We start from the raw sequence: 22094 nt of genomic DNA on the forward strand, positions 1-22094 counted from the left end.
CATACAGGGGCAGGTGCTGGGGTGGGGAGGCATTCTCTATTCATAAAGGGGGGAAATAAAGAAAAGAAAATAATAAATGACTATTCCATGTTTCCTACACAAACTCTGATTTGAATTGTTCTCTTTGTTTTGTTTGTGGATGGTGAAAAAATATTTTGGTTCCATTTTGACAGGTTGCCACGGGGATACGTTACCGGGAGGTGTGACTATACGTTGCCATTTCTGGAACAAGGTGGCCTTGAGGCAATCACGAGGGCTGAGGCTGTACACCTTGTGTCGTGACATCAGCTCCTGCATCGGCTCCAGGATCACACACAGCTGATGGATGAAGGACATCACACGAGATGGATGGATGGAACAGAGATGATGAAAGGAGGTGGGAGAGAGAGGAGGAAATAAAGAATATTTATTTTTTGACATCTATGTATATTGAGATGCAAAGAAAAGGTAGATATTCTAGTACAGTCAAACCTGTCTATAGCGACAGCCCAAGGGAAACACAAAAAGTGGTCTTCAAATACCGGTACAGGTTTCTGCAGTACATGTTTCAACAAGAAATCATTTTCAAAGGAAACAAAAAATGTGGTCATTGTAGACTGGTGGTCACTAAAGCAGGTTTGACTGTACCAAAGACAAGAACGAATGTGAAAGGGAACTCCAATCATACTTTGCAGGTGGGTAATTCAATCTTTAAGACAGATTAACAGAGAATAAATGAGTGAGGAATTGAAACAGTCTATCAATTGTTTATGACTAAAATTCACATAGTTTACACAGCACACCCTGTAATTATGACCCATTCCTTTCTTCCTTTGAATTTGAGACTTTTTAACAAGTTTATTTTCTAAATAAATAAATATACTATCGTCGATATGCAAGTCCTGGGTATGTTCCATCTGTTACCAGGGAGGGCCCTGTCTTACAAAGAGTTGTGATTGACCAAAATCAATCGCAAGTCCTTCAATCAATCGCAAGTTTGCAGGTTCCTTTCTCTTATGTACATAGCTGCACTTGATATCAATCACAAATAAGGTGCGATTGATATAAACTCTTTGTAAGACGGGGCCCAGCAAGTATATATAGAATCGTACTATGTATTTGTGAATATATAAATTGACATGAAAATATGAATTTACTTCCTGTTTTGTCTGATTCAAGCTCAAGCAGGGCTATCAGCTTGATACAGTCATCAAATACATGTATACTGGTGTCTTAGATGTGACAATAGCATATGGGACAAAGTAGCCTGGACTTGCCCTTATTTATTATATGTGATAGTCTATGCAATATTATGTTCCTGTTGTTGTGAAATTTTGCAATCATTTTACTATCCAACCTGCAAGAGCTCTGAAGAATCTTTAGTTTCTTTCTGTAAGGTTTTTAGAGATTTTGGACTCACCCTGAGGTAGTTGAGAGTACAGCTAGTTAGACCCTGTCGGGTGATGTTCTTAGAAAGCTGTTCCAGCATCGTAGGGTCCTGTGAATGGTACTAAAAGGGTGTCAGCAAGGCGGGAAGCAAACCCATAATAGGGGCGGGGTGGGGGCAAATTCATTGGCATGGGGCAGGTAGGGAGGTAATGAAGTTGGGGGGTTTAGGGGGGGGGGGTGATTCAAACCCAAGAGGGATGGGTTAGGGGAGGGGTGAAGAGGATGAGGTGGGGTGGGGAGGAGTAAGGGAACAGGTGATAAGAGATGGAGAAGGGATGATTGAAAACAGGGAGGGGAAGATGAAGAAGGAATGAGGAGTAGGGGTGATAGAAAAGGGGAGAGAGTGAGCAAGGACAAGAGGGTGAGGAGAAGGGCAGAGGTAAAAGGGAAGAGGTAGGAATGTCGAGCATTGCAGAAGGGATTACAGGGTGGAATAGAGGAAGGAAGAAAGGAAAGGGAGGGGGCCATTTGGTAGGTCACAAAAAAAAATCACACCAATAATCACAAAATAAAAGTGAAAATAATGTACAAAACATCAACACAAAACAGGGAAAATACACAAGATTGAGAGATCATGAAGAATGTCGGGTAAGAGCAAGAAGATGATGAAAGGGAGCACCGGAGCCACCCGACAGAGAAGGACACACATATCAAGTAAAGTAAAAGTGACAAGGACAGACATGAAGAAATATAAAAGGTAAGAGCAAGTAAGAAGTAGAGGTGTGATCATTGTAAAGACAGGTTGTGTGGATACGGATAATTAAGTAATTACAAAAGTTGGATCAAACGTTCCAAAAACAGCAACGGTTGGGAAAGGTCAAATGCACATTAATGATTTAATATGGAAGGATTTTAGGAAGCCCGCATGTGGAAGTTGTAGAAATTGAGAGACGGAAGCATGCAGGAAAGTGAAATTAATGTATGATGTAATTCAGAAGAAAGAAGGCATGAAACGTAATGAGACAGGAAGTGAAGAGAATTTGTTTTTAAGTTCCAATGTTGTGAAAGAGAGTCAGTTAACACCAAGGCATGAAAAGAGAAGATAACAGAGTGAAAAGAAAGACAAGAGACAGAGCAATGAAGGCGTTCAATATGAATGATACAGATATGAGAAACACAAAAGAAAATAAGAGAGAGGGAGAGAAGGAGAGAGAAACAGAGAGTGAGAGACGGAGAGACAGAGAGGGGAGATAGAGAGGGGGAGATATATAGAGAGAGAGAGACAAGAGACAGAGCAATGAAGGTATTCGGGATGAAAGAAACAGATATGAGAAACAAAAAAGAAAAGAAGGGGGACAGGGAGAGACAGAGAGAGAGAGAGAGAAGAAGAGAGAAAGAAAAAAGGAGAGAGAGAGAGAGAGAGGAGAGAGAGAGACAGACAGACACAGAGAGAGAAAAAGATTGACACAGCACAGATAAGAACAAAAATAATAGGACAAGATGATTTCAAAAGACAAAGTTTGACAAAACAAAAATAGACGTAAAAAAAAAGACCAGATGGTAATCAATTCATATTCAACAATTTTATCCAGACAACAAGAAAAAATCAAACATCCAAATGGGACATACATGCAGACAATGTTTGGATCATCATAATTAAAAGTATAAAATTCAAATACATTTCAGGAGGTAAATTGAAAATAAGAAAATTTTGTGGGTGCAAAGAAATAGAGAGGTGGGAATGCCAATGCAGATTGAGGAAGTGAAGAAAGAAAGATACATGTGCAAGATAATCGCGCCTTCATGTTAAAGGCTGCATCAATTCCCTTCAGAAACAAACTCATAAGAACGATAAAGGAAATACAACAATATATTTTTTTATTTGCTCATTCAATGAGTTAGCACTAAGAGAAGGACTTTCGGCCGTTTTTAGAGATATTTAGACATCATAGAAAGTTTGCAATTCCTTGTGCTATTTTTTACTTTAACAGCTAAGATATGAAGAGTATTAGATTGTTTTCATAAATTTATACCCCTGTACCCTATCAAAATTAGAATGTATTATTCAATTCTTGAGAAAAAGTGAGGCCTAAATTGTAGGGGATAATTTCGCCATCAAAACCATCTTAGAAACATGAAACATGAATGGCAAAAGGCATCGCTGTTGAGATGGAACCAAAGATAAAAGCTGCAGACAACAATACAACAATGGCATACCCACTAATCTGCCAGTATTTTATTCAGCTTCATCATTTTCTCTGTTCCTATCAAAGCAGTTAATAATCTTAAGTCAGACGGAGCCTTAATTCTGAAGGTGCTGTACAGATCAACAATGATATCTGTGGCTTCCTCCCTCAAGAAATAGTGGTTCATGGGCCTGTTCATACCTGAATATTTATGACGCTTCTTGGAATGAGTTCTCTATGCTGCCGAATGTCGAAGTACCATGACCTGATCCGCATCAGATCGTCAAATGTGAACTCCACCACCAGACGGCCTTCTGTACAAACCTATATCAAAGAAAGAATTTTTAAAGCAATATCCATCTTTAATCACATATTGTATAGTTTTAAAATGCATTCTGCAATACCAGATAGCTCTCTTGTATAGCTCACATCTTTGTGGATAAAGGGCCCAATGTTCGGTATTCAAATACATGATCATCAAATCAACCAGACAGCTTTCTGTATTGGTGCCAGGTAAAAATGTCAGAGGTAAAAGTGCCATAGGGTAAAAATGCCAGTAGGTAAAATTGTCAGTGGTAAACATGTCAGAAGTAAAAATGCCAAAGGTAAAAATGCCAGAGGTAAAATTGTCAGTGGTAAAATTGTCAGTGGTAAACATACTGTCAGAAGTAAAAATGCCAAAGGTAAAAATGCCAGAGGTAAAATTGTCAGTGGTAAAAATGTCAGATGTAAAAATGCCAGATGTAAAAATGTCAGAGGTAAAAATGCCAAAGTGAAATGATAAAGATCAAGGACGGACATATCCATTTTCAAAAGAATGTTTGAATTTTGAATTCATATATCAGACTGTCGCATTTTAATTCCACTACCAATTAGATACCTCATCAAGCCCGCATGTAGTTCATAATAACATATTGAAGCATTGTTGATATTTTTTCCTTCAAATAATATCTCTAATATTCTGTCTTCATCCTAACTTATTACTGTACAAGACAAAGTAAACGTACATGCATGCCCCACATCCCAGCAGTGAGTGCTCTCCTCCTTAATATTGCACTGCCAAAGACTCACATATATAATTTGTTCCTTTTTAAAGTGTTTTTATGTTACATATTATATTTTGTTTTCTTAACGGGTTGGCCTCTTACAAGGTTTATTTCCTTTTAGGCCACTGCCTTCCTCATCTTATGTATTGTCATACATTTTTCTGGACTTTAGGTTTGTATTTTTTATCTGTTAATCTCTTGAGAAGAAATAAATGAAACTTGAAAACTTGTAAACTTGATTTTACAACTTTTCTATTTGTGAGCGTTCCTTTGAAATATTGATGCAATGAGAGAAAATGTTAAGTTAAAATATGAGCCACAGAAAAAAACATTCCTGCAATCAAAAACAAGTCTAATATCTGGAACTTCACTCATCTTTATCTCCCCTGCCATCACACGCTATGATTGAGGAAATCTTGTCAGCATTTCCTCTCCCTTTCTCTCACTCTATCCCTCTCGTCTCTCACTTTGATTTGCTAGACCGTTATCGTAGGCCCAAATCCGTCGCTCAGATTCCTGCCACGATGTTAGCCCCTCACATTTCAAACTCTTTCCATGCCGGCTCTACAGGATGTTTTAGCTTTGATATAGACGTTGATAACACGCTCAAGTTTCCTCTCTCACCAAACTAGGGCTTCCTTTGGTGAGATGTATGTTTACTATTCTTCTTGGTCAATTCTTTCCAGAGTTTTTTTCTGTGCGAGGCTATTTACTATTGTTTTTGTCTGTCACTATTTTCCTTAGGCAGACAAAGACTTGCTAGAAGGGTTACAGAACAATAGGATGAAGGCTTGTTTGCTTGCTGTATTTCTTCCTTCTTTTCTTTAAATTGTTGTTTATGAATTAATTTGTTTATCTGTCTTAAAATGGATCTGTAGAGTCAGTAGGGTCTTAAAGCAAACTTTGATATGAATTCATAAATGTGTTTAGCTACTTTATATTCAGTGATGCATGATATTTATTTCAATTCTGCTGTAAAACTGAAATTCCTTTCTAAACTACAAGTACTTCCATTTAAACGGTCTGAACAATGTTACGCATTGAAGATTCAATTGGTAGATTCAAGCTTTATAGTGCAGGAGACCAATCTATACTCTTTTAATTATCAATATGGTCATTGGTAATATAAAACCAGCCCCAACTTGGCATCCCAGCTCCATTACCCGAAATTGTTTTTTCCTTGTTCATGATTACTTGTTGATGATTGTTTAATTATACTGTTTAAATGTGATAACAATTTGATGTGGCCTTTGCTAATACAGAATACCAGATACATGTGAAATAAACAATAATGTATATGTGTAATAATCATGCCATGCCACTGGTTTCTCTTTCTTTATCTCTCTTTTCATATCTTGTTTTGTTGTTGTTTTTGTCATTGTTTATTCATATATCATTTTGTAGGATTATTTTATTAATTTTACTGTTCATGGTGGCTGTCTAGACGAACCCACTAGGGCTTTTATACAGCAACCAAATTCCTATTTCTTTTTACTGTCAATATTTTACTATTTAAATAAATGCAACCAAAATGTATAAGTAGTACTTCTATTATATTTACTGTATGTTGATGTTACTGTTTTTATTATGGAATTGAATAAATGCTGAATTGAAAATTAAATCGAATTGTTATGTATCAGTGAGTGTGAAGCATGAATTTATACCTTTGTGAACATTGGTTTGCCGTGATGCGTGACCATCGTCGTCTGTTCGCAGTCTAACGTGATCGTCGTATTGTGGAATGACTCCTTGGGATGCTTAAGTAAATAGTAGAGATCTGTCACACCGCCTTCAAACACCGTTCTGAAATAACGCGGAATAAGTGTTCGTCCAATAGCTGCAGAGAAGGGAGAAAAGAATGAAAAAATCTCAGTACATAAATGAGCTAACATGTTATTTTCCATTTTTTTAAAGTAGATGTTATAAAAGGCTAGTCACATGTCAATACTAATGATAATAATTTGATAAAGATAGAATTGATCTGTATAAAAATTGTATGTAATGCGGGATAAGTGTTCGTCCAATAGCTGTAGAGAAGGGAGAAAAGAAAAAAATGTTCAGTAAATGGTGAGCTAATGTGTTACTTTGTGTTTATTAAAAAGTAGTTGTCAGTTAAACGCTAGTCACATAACAACACCAACAACAATAATTTGATAAAGTAAGGGGTCTGTGTCAAAAAATGTATGGTGCTTTCAGGTTTCTACCAATGATCGTGAGCACTTGTTTTCTTAGAAAATATTTTTTTCTCCACCTGTTCTATACATAACACTAACAGTAGACTGCTTTTATCCTTTAATAAGTCAATAATATGGGATATAAGTAAATAAATGACATAACATGAAATCAGAGAAAACACAGTTCAATAAGCTGATGTAACATTAAGAATAGCTGTCAACCATTGTATAAACTTGGGGAGGAGTCATGTATACTTTGTACTTGAATCCATTGAACTCGCTAGCAGGGTATTCCCCTCTACACAAACTTTTCCTCGGATATGATAATCAAACAGTACAACCTACGTCTAGAATTTGAACACATTTTAACCTCCGAAAGAACAATGCATATAGTATAAATATTCTCCATACATGAAGGCACTTCACATATACATGTACGTACATTGTCTTACAGCATAATCTGTATTGTGGATACAACTAAATATTCCAGAAATATTCAATGTATAAATCATTCTAGCAGGTATGAATGATCATGACCAAGTATTTTTTGATAGTATTGATTTGATTTGATTTGATTTGAACTGGTTTATTGATTAAACCACATACATTCAAAATAGCAGCTACATGTAGAGGCTATACATAGATTAGAAAACATAGAAAAATGGTTGGAAAAAGATACAGTAATATGCATAATAATATACATACGGTAGTATAAATAACATTGCACAAATATATCAACAAGGAAATGGAAAAAGACATTGAAAAGAAAAGGACACACAAGATCAAGCTTAAAATAGAAGAAGGAGAAGAAGAAGAGGTAGAAAAGACATAGGTTGCGTTTATCGACCAGATTTTTGGCTAGAATCAGGTTTCTCAAACGTCTTTCAGGCAACTTTAGAAGGTGATAAACGCAAAGCCTTTTTTAAAGGGCTTTAGATATGGGCATATCTAAAGACGCAAAAAGGTGTGTTTCGTATGTGACATACAGCCAGAATCACGTTTCTGAGAGATCGATAAACGCAAAGCTGTTTTGAACCTCACATACAAATAGGACCACCCAGGTGTTGTGTACAAGCACGTGTGTGAAGTTGACCTCCGAGAAACTGTCTGGGCAGACACAAGGCCTTTATTTTGAATCGTGAAGGGACGATAAACGCGACATCCCGCAAATCACGATCGTATAGTGGGGTATGATAGTGGGGTTCAATTGTGGGGTACGATATGTACATGTACATATCTAGTGGCAAGCCCCGATAAATGCGCCAATAATTGGATAAACATTAAAATTACAGTGTACCACATAATTCTACACATGGCAGCTCTCATTGATCGGTACAAAAATCTTGTCAATATTTTTTGTGATCCAGTATTACGGGCAATGTTTAAGGCTATACTCGTACACTGATTTGCAAAACTGGTGAGGAATCGCGGATACCACCATTATTAAATATACATGTGTTCAAGGTGCAAGGTGACATTTTGACTTCAGCTTGCTCTAATTGTTATGTCTTTCCTGTTAAACTGCAACCTGGGTTTACATGTCAACATAAAATTAGGTTGGAAGGATAGTAGTATCAACCTTTTCAGGTCATTTTGTATTACGTACCATTCCCTGATTTACTACAAAATTGATCTCCAGTTACGCTAATGACGGATTAAAAGAATTCACACTACCAATGTCTGGTACGAATTGGCCCCCAATTTTAACTCATCCCCCCCCCCCCCACCACCATTTTCAAGTGTAAAGAGGGGGCTGTGCCCACCAACCCCCACCTGCTTTGCCCTGGGTCTACCATTTCATTACAACCTCTGCGTGTTGCATTGGGAATAGGAGAGTGAACCTGTTAGGAAAAGGGAAACAGCGGTAGACCATAGGGCTGTAAAAAGAGCAAGTGAAACTCGGCAAACAGGAAGAAAATTGTCAGACAAGTCAAATTTTATTCCCTTTCACAGATGGAATTGTCACCCAGTTTTGAGTACCGGGTAACCCTTTCTTTTTATATCAAGTTATTGATTTCCCAGACTTGGTACTGATAACAATCTCCCATTCTGGCACGCAACATGGAATCGAAGATAAACAATTTCTACAATACGATAAACCATGGATGACTTTGAAAATATGAAGGATGGAAAAGATATATGTAACTTGTTTATCAATTCAGGATTATTTATTTATAACCCAATCCAGTAATAGGTCTTCTAATCTATGCTGCATCCATCAGCTGAGAAGACAAAACAACTATTATGCAAAACAAGCACATCCGTGCATTTTGAAATAACCTTTCAATTCATGTATCTACATACATGAAAATGTACATGTTTGGATATGCACGGCTGTCATCCAAGTCTCAACTACTGCACATACATGTAGATTGATATTCATGATCTCTGCCCATGAAAGTTCATTTTGCCAAAATTTGTTAAGTCATCAAGACAGCTGTATCAGTGTTATATAAATGCAACATCTCTTGCATATAGACACTTTTATTTAGATTTTACAGTCTACACATTCTTGTTTCTCATTGTTAAACTGAGTGCAACTCATACAAGAAGAAGGATAGAATAAATGCACAAAAAATCCTAATTCCCCCTCTAAGAAAGAGGCTGGGCTAAAGAGATATGACGTGCTGAAACATGGGTAAATGGTGCAATTATTATTATTTTTCTTTCTACTTTATTAAATAGTGATGATCCCTTATCCTACAATCTCATAATCCTATCCTAAATTCATAACAATTATTTAAGTTATGATCATTTCCAAGCTTGTTAAAGAAAACTGAAGATTCCATATATTAAATATTTGATAAGGAAGAGCTTTTTGGCTTAGAATACATGTAGATACAACATTACAATAATAAAGGTAAAAGGAAAAAGTGAAACAAAACCTGTAGCAAAAATAATATTAATATGTTAAAGTGTTGCAGGAACTTCAAAACAAAATAATTGGTTGGATAAAACTTTCATCCCTCGATGTAACGACTTATCAAAAACAAATCATTTCATCCATAAAAGTAGAAGTTTCTGCACCTCAATTAATGCATTTGTTCCTTAGGGACTTTTGAAAAATCCTATTCAATGAATAAATTAAAATTAATATCAGTGGGAAATTATATTCAGTGTAATCTGCTTTTAAAATTTAAGATACAAAATCCCTGAATTACTCCCACGCATGCTAACGAAGCACTTCAAAATAATTTTTTATTTTATCAATAACAAGAAGTGGGCAGAAATAGTATTTTCATTCCACTGGGAGAAAGTTGTTAGCAAGCGCACAGGCCATACAATATCTGATGACTTGTTTGTAAATATTAACTGCTACATGTATATGCATCTTATAATTTTTTTTAACATGATAGGGATTTGTATTTTGTACATTATGATAATACATTTTTTTCTTTCTTCTTGTTATTCTTCATAGTTTCCAATGCCAATTATGTTTTCCTTTGGTTTGATTTGATTAGTTTATCATGCATATGTTTATGTTTTGCGATCTGTTGTTACTGATTTTTGTTTGTGATATAATTTGTATATTTTTTATTCAGTTAACACAGACTTTCTGAAAAACAGCCCTTTAGGCCGAGAGTTACTGTGTTTATATTACAAAAAATGAAATGAAATGAATTCTCATTTTATTGACTAGTAAAAAGACGAAAAACCTACTGTATTTCTTCAAACATCTCTTTCTAAGATTTATAAAGAGTGTTTAAGCAGCCATCATACTTACAATATCACTTCTAACCTCGCTCTAACTGTCATTACCATCTCTCTCTATAAGGAGCACTCTTCCAACCCTTATTACTTATTATATCCCTCATGTATAGTTGTTTGCATTGCGATTGTACAGAACACGAAAAAGGTATAGATAAGTACTATCTACCTGAGATAGTACTTTTGTAAAGTAATTTTTTGCTGCTACCCCACTTGCCCACCCTTGCCCATTGAATACGCAGAGCAAAGTAGGTTACGCGAAATGTCAAGTCAATGTCAATGTCAAATGAGCGCGCATCGACTGTATAACATGTATGCATGTTGCGCTTTGTAAAATCTAGCTGAAGCTAAACTGTCTGCAGAATCAGTTCTTATTATTATGTAAAATTCACTTTAAATAGACCTTGTTGCCGATGTGGGATATAAAACAAATATTAACCTCCTTTACTCGGGCAATGGAAACAAATTATCATCCCCTCGGTGATGATAGTTTGCACCATTACCCTCGTAGTCGATTAATATTTGCTTACTATATCTCTTCAAACCGTTATACTTACTATATCTCTTTGGACCATCTTCAAGGCAGAAGCACAGGGTGAGTGTTGCATCATCTTCAAAAAATTCTGTGGCAAAGGCATCCCACCAGAGATTATCACTTTCCTGGAAGAGAAAGAGGATGAGAGAGAGTGAGGGAGAGAAAGAGAGAGAGAGAGAGAGAGAGAGAGAGAGAGAATGAATAAAGATTATTAATATTTGAATAAATTAGTATTTTATCAAATAACTTAATTATCTGTCATCAACTGCAAGATACATTAAGAATCTGAATAGATTTCTAATTTATTTGACAATTGCATATGTCATTTTGGAGCAGGTTTCCAATATATTAAGTGATATTATAATTAACTAGTGCTTGCACAAATATTATATATTTCATTTACTGATTAGTAATGATATATGATTGAAACACCTAGAATTCAGTGAAGAGTACAGGAGCACATTAGTTTTGATACCGGTAATTGAGATATAGTGAAATTCCTTCAGTTGAACATTTTATAAAATTATTTGACCCCAAACTAAAAAAAGTAAACCTGGCTTACAGAATAGAAATATACGTTTCTGAATATGTAGTTCACAAATTTGTGATTTATTGAATTACCCCTCCTGCAAACTTTCTGTGAATGTCCCTTTTCTTTCACTCTCGGATCACCCCAACACTTCACCAATAGATTGCTCAGAAGCGAACCCAATGTACTAAACACCCAAATGCTATAAAAAGTTCTAGAATGGGATCAATTTTTGAAAAATAAAATAAAAGTCATCGACATGATTGTCAACTTGAAACCACATAAATTTTTAACCAAACATTTACCTTCCCACATATATGTATGCAGACAGTTCGAACTGTTAGTATTTACCAGGGCCTATTTACAACCACTGTAGTTTACCTTTAAAGGTACTATGTCCCATTTGCAGGCCAAAAAAATGAAAAGGTTAAATTTCAACAGCATTTGAAAGATAATACTAATTTAGAACTTCCCTAAAGAAAGGGGGGCTTGAAAATGTCTTTAAGTGGGAAAATAACGACTTTTAGTTGTCGAATCGACTGAGGAGCTATAGAGCCAGTCTTGATGGTCTTGATTTTCAGACCATTGTACTGAATGGTCGTATGTTTTATGCTGTGCAAAGATTCAATCAATTTAATTTTGGCCATTACAAGAAGTGGGTTATTGATGTAAACAAATGCTCATGTACCATTTACAGCTCATTTTATGTATGTTATTACCAAAGAAGAAAAAAAGCCTGTCACTCACTCAATAGTCTGACAGTGAAGTCTAGCAAGTAAACGGGTTTCCTTGCATAATTTGAATATTAGGACACTGCTAACGTTTAAATTTCACAGATAGGACATACATGACTTATTCATAATTCCTGCAAAGTTATACAGAATTTGAGGTTGGCTGCAAAAGGGACATAGTATCTTTAATATCTTCACAGACATAACATAAACGGCTTATATCAAACACAACTCATACAATTTATGATGCCAATGTCAACAGTAACCTCATGTACATTCTACAAGACTGGTAGGGACGTTGAGGCTATGTTCAGACAAGAGCTTTGGGGTTTAATAGCTTGTGATTTTAAACTTTGGGAGTATATTGTAGTTTAAGGACCATGCGGATAGCTGACGCATTTTGTGTTTGAAGTCGAATGTTGATGAAAGAATACAAAATTTAGGTTTTCTGTGTATAACAGATTAAACAGAAAAACCCAAATTATGGTGAATTTAGGGCATTAAACTTCTAAACTATGACAGTGCCGTGCAAACCTAGCTTGAGTTAGTCTCATTCTGATTATCCCGCATTGTGTATACAAGTCTACAAGACGATACAAAGTGCACCATAATCCCAGGAGAGACCTCACTATTCATAACTAATCTTTGCCCACCATAAACTATTCCATAGAAAAACCATGTCAACTCCAACAATGTCAATGTAATTTGGGACAATGTCACCTCTACAGAAAATGATTTGGAAATATATGATCTGTGAAATTAAAAAATTTCTGACCTACTTTCTCATTTTTCCTCCACAATATCCCAGAGTTTCTGTGTGGTCCGTTAGGCAACTGGAGCATAATATGAAAGTAAGGATTTTGCTGGAGCCAACTCTTTCATCATAAATTAATATTTGATCTTTTACAATACCTGACTTAACTTATAATTCTAAATCAATTTTGGTCTTGTTTCCTTTATTATATTTGAAGTATGATAGGGGGAGTGTATACCACGATGAACATCAGAAGCACCAAATGCTGGATACCCTAATATAAGTTTGAAGTTTCACTGTCAGCTCCATAAAATACATGTATGTGTACATGTATCCCTTTACATGAATAATCAATTTATTTAAAAGCAAATTGGAATCGTAAGAAACCTAGACTGAATTCTAGGGACCCTTTTTTATCATCACTATCCCTCCACGCTCCATCTGAAACTGCTTCAAAAACAATTTTCGACATTTAACCGACACAAACAAATGTATCAAATATAACATTTCTTTTATTCTCTCATCTTGACTATGCTATCCTCTGATCACTTTCATCCTAGCTGACATCCCCAATCATACCTGTTGAAAAACAACGACCATCAAACTTTCAGAAATCCCCAAAGTTGTTACAAGAATGAGAAGGCCTGGCAAGGGTAACCAGACCCCGCTCAATTACCAGGACCAGTTATGGGGCTAATAGAGCTATGATTGGGGTGAAGCAACGTGGAATTCCAACCGACTCTAATTACAGAGGGAAAAACTTAAGATCCAGCCCAATCATAACTCCGAGACCCAAGATCATTTCATTCTAATCACTCTACAGAAGGCATAAACTTAGAAATAAGATCTAATTCTCATCCTGTAATCTTAGATGCTTGCATTCGTCCAGAGATGACATGGTTAGGCAAGTGGGTGATGAAAACATGTAGACATGCTATGACTAGGACCAAATTGGGTATCCTTTCCAACCGATTTGTCAGGATCATTTACATAGACCTACAAAATGGGTCTGCTTTCACAAATCTTCATTTTTTCTTCCTATCATCTCATTCTTCACCTGTTTATATACATTGTATATACCCACTTATATCCATCTTTTCTTCCTTGCCCCCCCCCCCCCACTCCCGAAGGAAAAAAAAATCTTTCTACCTCCTCCAATTCATCTCCATAATGCGGTCACAACCCGCCATACTTGCAAGTGCGTGCTGTCTACGTGCAAAATTTGGGTATCCGTACATGTTGAGTACCGCCTCCGTATGGATTCGGGAGCATGCAGACACACCGTGGCACTTTTAGTGCACGACGAACTTTCACTGCGTTCGGGCTGCGGTCGGGCTACCGATTCACCCCCAGTGCATGTGACGTGCGTGCCTGGTACTGCCAACGAGCGCACAGCGCACTGACTCCGTGCGTCTTTTAAATTTGTTTCCCTAGGTCACTTGCTCTACGGAAGGCGCACTTAGCATGTGCGTGCTTGGCACGTGATAATTGCGTGGTCCGTGCTTACTCGCCACTTCCCCAGTTCAACTGTCCAATGAGCACGCAAAACTAATGTGGGCCGTACCGAGTAAGCACGTGCTCCGGACTTACAACGCACGTTGTGCGCACTGATTTATGCAGTATATAGACTCTGTGGGGGAATGGGCGGCATCTTGAGGCAGCAGCAGCTGGGACTTCTGGAGAACATCGGAATATTGATCTATATATACCCCAACATCGGGCGGAAAAACTCACCGAGTTCATCGCACGTGCGAGTGAGTAAGGACACCGTACGTGAGCAGCACGAGTAAGTACGGCCTCCGTATGATAACGTGGCAACCGCACGGAGACCGTACATTGTAGGCACGTACAACGCACTTACCACGTGCGCAACGTACGATGCACGCAACCGCTCACGGCCAGGCATAGCGTGCGGACCACTTACTTACACCGTGCATGTGACGTGCGTTGCTGGTACTCCCTCCCTACATTTTCAGAAAAACATGGCGGCCATGGCCTCCCCCAAAACCGTACAGACTAAAAACATGCACGGTGAGTTGTGACCAACGCTTAACCTGGTTGATCATCTTTTTCCTAAATACATGTAAATCATAGTTTGAACACTCTTAATACTTTCTCTACCGACCTGTAAACTCGTTACCGCACCCCCACCCCTCTAAGTCTATTGTTTACTAATCTAAATCATATTTCACCCCTCTCCATCCATCATCTGTTTACCCCTTTGTGTCATTGTTTCATCCCTTCTTATACATGTGTATCTGCTGAACACTCTACATCCTCCTTTACCCATCTATTTCATTTTACTTCCAACCCAACATGACTTGGATCATATAATATGTTTCAGGTCTCATATCCAATTATTATCACTGTAATAACAGCAATTATTCATATTAATTAATATAACAAATATTCAAGTTTGTGGCATCTTTGATTTACTTTGACATAAACTCAATGGAGACAAATCAATATATAAAGATAAAACACCACTAAAAATGAATCAAATAAAGATCCATTATAGTGTAATATTCATGGATGATCACGAGCATGATTTTGTTTCATTTTCATACCCAATTCCCAAGTTTATTTCAAATTTGTTTTTAACTTCTAAGATCATTCATCCATACTACAAAAGCAATTTTCTTTTCTCCATAAATGGGGCAAATGTAATGAGATATTTTCCTTGATTATGAGGCATGCATTTTTTTTAAACCAAAATCCTATTATCTGAAACAAAATCATCTGCTGGGAGGAGAATACAAAAATCCAACTGGTTCTCAGGCCATAAATATTATTTGATGGTTGATGAGTGACAGATTTATATTTGTACAACTTTTTTTTCCCTCATTTTTGAGCTTGGGTTCCAAAGAAGCAACCTAATTGGCGACTCCCGGACTTATCATGAACAAAATTATGCCTCGATCTTCCTCCTACTGTACATTTGAGTTATGGAACCACATCGTCACTGGTCTTCAGCCCAAAGTCATATCTATTGTAAACAAGTTTCAAAGGGAGCACTAGGGCAAATATCACATCCATGGATCTCCCAAATTGGGGTGATCTAACCCCTGAAATTCCAAAGGAAATCTGTCGCTTTTGGCAAATATAAATAAGAGGAAAAGACTGGATCATCCATAATCACCGTCTCCATCAATCATATTTTCTTTCTCCTAGTTCCATTCAGATTTACTATTGACACTAGGATAATGTATCTTTGTTTATGTCTATTAATTTTTCTTCTATTTCTGGTTTACAAGCTTACTACTTAAAACAAATGTATGACCTCTTCTTCCTCCTTTTTCTTCTTCTCCATTTTTTATCTCTTTTCTATTTCTCTCTCTCTTCCCCTCTCTCTCTCTCTCTGTATTCTGTATATCTCTCTTTCTTTCTTTCCCCCCTCTCTTTCTCTTTACTTCTCTACTCTTCACCTCTCGCTTCTGTCTGTCTCTCTTTCTTTCTTTCCCCCCTCTCTTTCTCTTTACTTCTCTACTCTTCACCTCTCGCTTCTGTCTGTCTCTCTCTCTCTCTCACTCTCTCTCTCTCTATCCTCTATCTCTATCTCTCTCTTTATCTTCTCTCTTATCTATATCGATATACATTGTATATTGTCTGTTTGGGGACAGAAGGACATTGTATCATATACTTTAACACAGAGTTAACACCCTTCTGGCTCCGAATAGATGATAGTGATACAGCTCTACCAGTACATCATTCATCTATTATCCATCATTTTCCATTGCTTCCATCCATCTCTTTCATTTCACCATCAAATAATACCAACCACCTGTCATGAAGATGAGCAAAGATAGTTGTATCAATCACAAACTCTATTATCAGGTTTTATCCCATTAGGCGGGTATTGTTGTTTGGCATGCTTGGGCAGACTGACTAGGATTTATGACTCCCTTCAATTCCTAGACAGAATACTCCCACAATAAAGATTTTTTTTTTTAATAAAAAAATCTGCAGTAGTTTATAAACGATCTCAGATTTCATTAAGATAAGATGTACAATATTTTTGCCAATTTTCATGATCACCCATTTACAAGTTGTTTATACTCTTTAAAGACATTTTAATTATGCTGCTTTTAAGTTAATTTAATAAATGCTGTCATTTACATATCATAAAGTAAGTGGCATATCCAGCTAAGCATGGATGGTTCAGAAGCCTATGAAATATGAAGAAAACTTGTCAATGTCCACCAGGAAGTTTTACCCAAATATAACACCCCACCCCCCCCCCCCCATAGTAATAATAATAAATAGAAAATGAAATAAAACAAAATAGAGGGAGAATCTCACCACTTGGTTCATTAATTATATGACTATAGTATACATGTACCTATTCAGAACAGAAATATCTCCCCTTTTTAAGTTTAGTGATGAGATGAGAAACATAAATTAAAGGTTGCCTAGATCAAAAGAAGAAACATACTCAAACAAAAGTCATGGAAGTCAATAAAAACATGACAAATCATATTACAGACATAAACAATTATCACATGCAGCTTCCAATGGAAATCTTTAATAACAGTAATAACTGTATTATTTGACTGTGGATTTATTCTGTATTTCATATAATGCAACTTGTATTAAGATTTGCATATTTTTGTTTTGTTAAGTTGTCCTGAATTTTCTGATGGTGTAGAAGGCCTCCAAGGCTATCAATGAAGTGTATGATGAATGGGCTATAATTTGAATCCTTTTTTAATTTGATATTAATGATCACCTTCCCATTCATCAGATTATACAATAGTTCAAATGAAGGTGATAAAGAAATGATTTATGACACCAAGCATGTGTACGCTAAGCTGCCATTTTCTCAATTCATCTCCATCAAACATTTTGAGATCTTCAATGAAGAATTTCTTTCACAGTTTTGTTCACATTCTTTCTTAGAATTTTTCTAGCTCAAGTACAAAAGCAGAAACAGAGGAAAGATATCCCTGGGCAAAATGACCCAATTTTTAGAGAGTCATCTTTATGAATGACCTGTAGTTCACAGAGCTCAGACAGCCATCAGGCTAACATTCCAAATTCATAGATGAATAACAATTTGTTCTTATTAAGGTAAGAGAAAGTAAGATTTTCAGAATTCTGGGGTGGGCAATCAGAGACAAAAGTTGTGTATCAATAATCTTTTTTCTCATAGAGAGTCTAGAACTGAAGTTTGCCACTGTAAAATAACTGTAAATAAGACCCAAAAAAGGGTGTACAACATGTACCTCTATGAATGCAAATGTTATAATATATTTCCAAACACTGGTAAAAAAAAAAGTGGTAATAAAATAACTTCTTTAGAATCTATGAGAGGATGAAAATGAAAACAATTGTAAAATCATGATTTTGATACTGTTTGGTCATCATAATAAGATCAACAACCTTATAAATAAAGAATTCTGAAAAAGAATGGAAAATTGAAGAGCCTCGTGGATACAAATAGTCGCAAGAAACCCATTTCAACCATTCTATAAGTCCCTTCCACCGCAGTCCAATTCCCATAGCATGAGTAAAACTACAATTATATCGACCCAAAATGGGGATGTGGTAATTTGATCCAGAGATTTTCTAGAAAATATCAATTACACCATTAAAACCATAACTTTTGAAAGGCGCAGTACTAGCATTCTTATTGAGTCATCACATTGCAATCATATGAAACTGATCAGATATGTGAGCTTCCAGGAAGGACCCACCCATCAAGGAATGCTCAAATAAGGTCAATGGCTTTCTTACAGGTTTCATTTTGAAAGGGAAATCTTGTATCTTCTAGAAGATTGTTTTCTGGAAGATATTAATCTGGAAGATATTCTGCACGCAGTGAATTCCTGCATCATATCGTCCTTGTTTTCACGAAGTGACGGTAGTGAAGAAAATCGTCACACAAAGTGAATGCAACTTTTTTTCACTACCGTCACTTCGTGAAAACAGCGACGATATGCATGATAGAATCTTCATGACAGTGACAGCCCTATATTCTGATCCCCGATGTCATTTTGAAAGGGAAATCTTGTATCTTTCAGAAGATTGTTTTCTGGAAGATATTTTTCTGGAAGATATTCTGAATGCGGCGAATTCCTGCAGCGAATTCCTGCAGCATCTGCATGTTAAAATCTTCATGACAGTGACAGCCCTATCTGCTGATCCCCTATGCCATGACACAGTGTACAATTACAGTGAAACCTGTGTATAAAGATCACTCAAGGGACGCAAGAAAAGGTTACATACAGGTTCCTTTATTACACGTTCCAAGTACCAAGGAGGCGAGTTGGTTCAGTTGGTAAAGTGTCTGCGTGTCGTACTCATACCAATTAACACAAATCGTGGCTTTGAATCCAACTCGGGCGGATGACTGAATTAAGCCTGAGTTATGTGTTAAAAAACACTCCATTCCTCGGATAAGACGTTAAAATGGAGACCCCTTTGCACTATTCGTATAAGAGTATGGGGGAACCCCTGTATAGGGGTCCACCTTCACATCCCCAACCAGTTATACCCAAAGGAGAGACCAAGAGGGCTACAGTGATTCAGTTCCCTTTCCCCCCACCAGGCACAGTTGATGCCAAATAATTAAAAAAACAAATAATAATAGAAACTTTATTCAAGGGAAAGAGCAAGTATGGTCTCTACCGACAGGTGGTCTTTTTATACAGGTGGTTGCTTCAATAAGTTTCACTGTATTTTATTTAGACTGATGAGTCAAATACTTTTCAAATATTTGTACCATTAAATTAAAAGTACCATCATTGCCAAGGGATGAGAGCAAAGCTTTGTTATATCTGAATCAAATGGGGGTATTTCTGTCCACAGTTCATACATCAAACAAATCAGACATTTTTTACCTTCACATTCACTTCAAAATTTCAAAACTTGTTATACATTCTCATCTCCATAAGGTAGCTGGGGCATATAATTCTTCAATAATATTTCCTCCAAAATTGTCATCAAATTTTCCTTATCTATGATATGCACTTCTTCATAGAAAAATTATTACATACCAACACCAACAGCAGTACAAAAAAAATGACACAACCTGCTTATTATCTAGTCTCTCTTCTAAATAATTGCAGAATATTAATTCAAAGACTGCATTATTTAGCGTTGTGGTTAATTCAACCGTACCATCCATAGGACAATGATCTGTCAAACATTCTAAAGGAAAACCCATAATACTTGATAGAAACCAGAAACCACAAGGATCTGAGCCCGCTGTACAGATGAACTGCAGTGTGAATTATGAAATTAATTCATCACTGTGCGGTAGACCATGTACACTTTCCTGGTAATGAGGCAATTTAAAAGGAAAAGGATTGAAAAAGTTTGGCTTCTATCATGCCTTCACAGAACTGTCCAGTGTGGGATAAAATACTACAAAACTATGTAATATGTATGTAAATCATCAAATTAAATCAACTAAATGGCGTTCAGTATCTTTCACCGCCTAGCTTTCCAGGTAATGAAGCAATATAAACAGAAATGGGATTCAAAGAGAATTAGTGTTTAAAAATTTAAGCTTCTTCTGTCATGCCATCACAAATCTATTGTACCTATATATAATACTACACTGTACAGTATTACAAAACTTAGTAACTTACAAATGTAAATCATGGTATCAAATCATCAATGTGGAATTTTGTTAAAGGTACTATGTCCCATTTGCAGGCTAAAAAAATGAAAAGGTTAAATTCCAACGGCATTTGAAAGATAATACTAATTTAGAACTTTCCTAAAAAAGGTGGGGCTTGAAAATGTCTTCAAGTGGGAAAATAACGACTATTAGTTGTTAAATGGACTTAGGAGCTATAGAGCCAATAAGTAATAGTCTTGATTTTCAGACCATTGTACCGAATGGTCATACCTTTTAATCAGTTTAATTTTGGCCATCACAAGAAGTGGGTTATTGATGTAGACAAATGCTCATGTACCCTATACAGCTCATTTTATGTATGTACATACCAAAGAAGAAAAAAAGCCAGTCACTCACTCAATAGTGTCTGACAGTGAAGTCTAGCAAGTAAACAGGTTTCCTTGCATAATTTGAATCCTAGGACACTGCTAACGTTTAAATTTCACAGATAGGACATACATGACATATTCATAATTCCTGCAAAGTTCTACAGAATTTGAGGTTGGCTGCAAAAGGGACATACGGTAGTACCTTTAATGGGACAATTTAGAAGAAAAAGAAAAATAGATGGACCTTTTCAAGGATAAAAGTAAAATAGTCGGGCTTGTTCTTTCATGCCATCACAAAACTAGGAAGTAAAAGTTATTTTAAAGGCATAAAATGTTGATTACCGGTAAAATCATTCATATTTTCTTTATCGAGGAGATTTCATGTATTTGATGTGGAATTTATGAAAAGTCTAAAATACTTGAATTTTTGCTTTTGAATATATTCTTTTTTAAGGCTACAAATGGCTCTTCATAATGTTTAAGTACAACTTAAGAGTTAAGTTTGACTTAGGATCTTTATGAAATACCCCCTGATGACATAACTGTGTGAGTCCATAAGAAAGACTAGAACTTATAATTGAATGAAAACTTGTCATCAGACAGACATGAAGGAAGTCTATATACTTGTACTCCGTATGACAAGGATAAAGAAGGAGGTCACATACTCGAAAAGGTCACACACTCCACGAGTCTGGGGATAATAAGACTACATGTAAAGCTTTAATGTGGACATGGGCTTCATGTGGGGGAAGAAAGGAAGCCAAAAATCAATGAGAACACAGCCAACACTGGCAAGTGAACAGAATACAAACACCCGAGTGCGCAGGCAAACCCTTGGGCGCATAGTAATTTGATAACTTGCAATTTTTGTGAAATTATTCAAAGCCTGGCTGCTATAGCGGCGCTCTAGAGGGATAGTAGAGACCTACTTGTTGCATTTGTAGGCCACTCGAAACGTGTTACAGGTAAACTACTGGTAAATTAGACCTCAGTCGATGTATTTTTTACATTTTCTATTTTCCAGGGGTTGTAATGGTGATTACATGAAGAAGATAAAGAAAGGAAGATTGGCAAAAGTATTTGTGACTAGCCCAATAAAATCATCATTTG

The 22094-nt window shown here is 36.4% G+C and overlaps 1 protein-coding gene across 6 annotated transcripts in view; it reads right to left on the reverse strand.

Annotated features, from left to right (window-relative positions):
• Window positions 1-22094, reverse strand: part of LOC577425 (LIM domain-binding protein 2) — a 62518-nt gene that overhangs the window by 14337 nt on the left and 26087 nt on the right. For 4 of the 6 annotated variants that reach the window (XM_030985692.1, XM_030985691.1, XM_030985687.1 and 1 more), the window contains exons 4-8: window positions 11040-11142; window positions 6265-6437; window positions 3756-3878; window positions 1400-1489; window positions 195-318 (exon numbers count right to left, since the gene is read on the reverse strand). In XM_030985692.1, coding sequence (XP_030841552.1) covers window positions 195-318; window positions 1400-1489; window positions 3756-3878; window positions 6265-6437; window positions 11040-11142 — 613 coding nt within the window. The remainder of the gene's footprint in view (window positions 1-194; window positions 319-1399; window positions 1490-3755; window positions 3879-6264; window positions 6438-11039; window positions 11143-22094) is intronic. The other 2 variants (XM_011674556.2, XM_030985690.1) reach the window with 2 other exon arrangements.

The sequence above is a fragment of the Strongylocentrotus purpuratus genome, unplaced genomic scaffold (genome assembly GCF_000002235.5).
Source record: "Strongylocentrotus purpuratus isolate Spur 01 unplaced genomic scaffold, Spur_5.0 spur5_scaffold_15, whole genome shotgun sequence".
In the NCBI taxonomy this organism is placed as follows: Eukaryota; Metazoa; Echinodermata; class Echinoidea; order Camarodonta; family Strongylocentrotidae; genus Strongylocentrotus; species Strongylocentrotus purpuratus.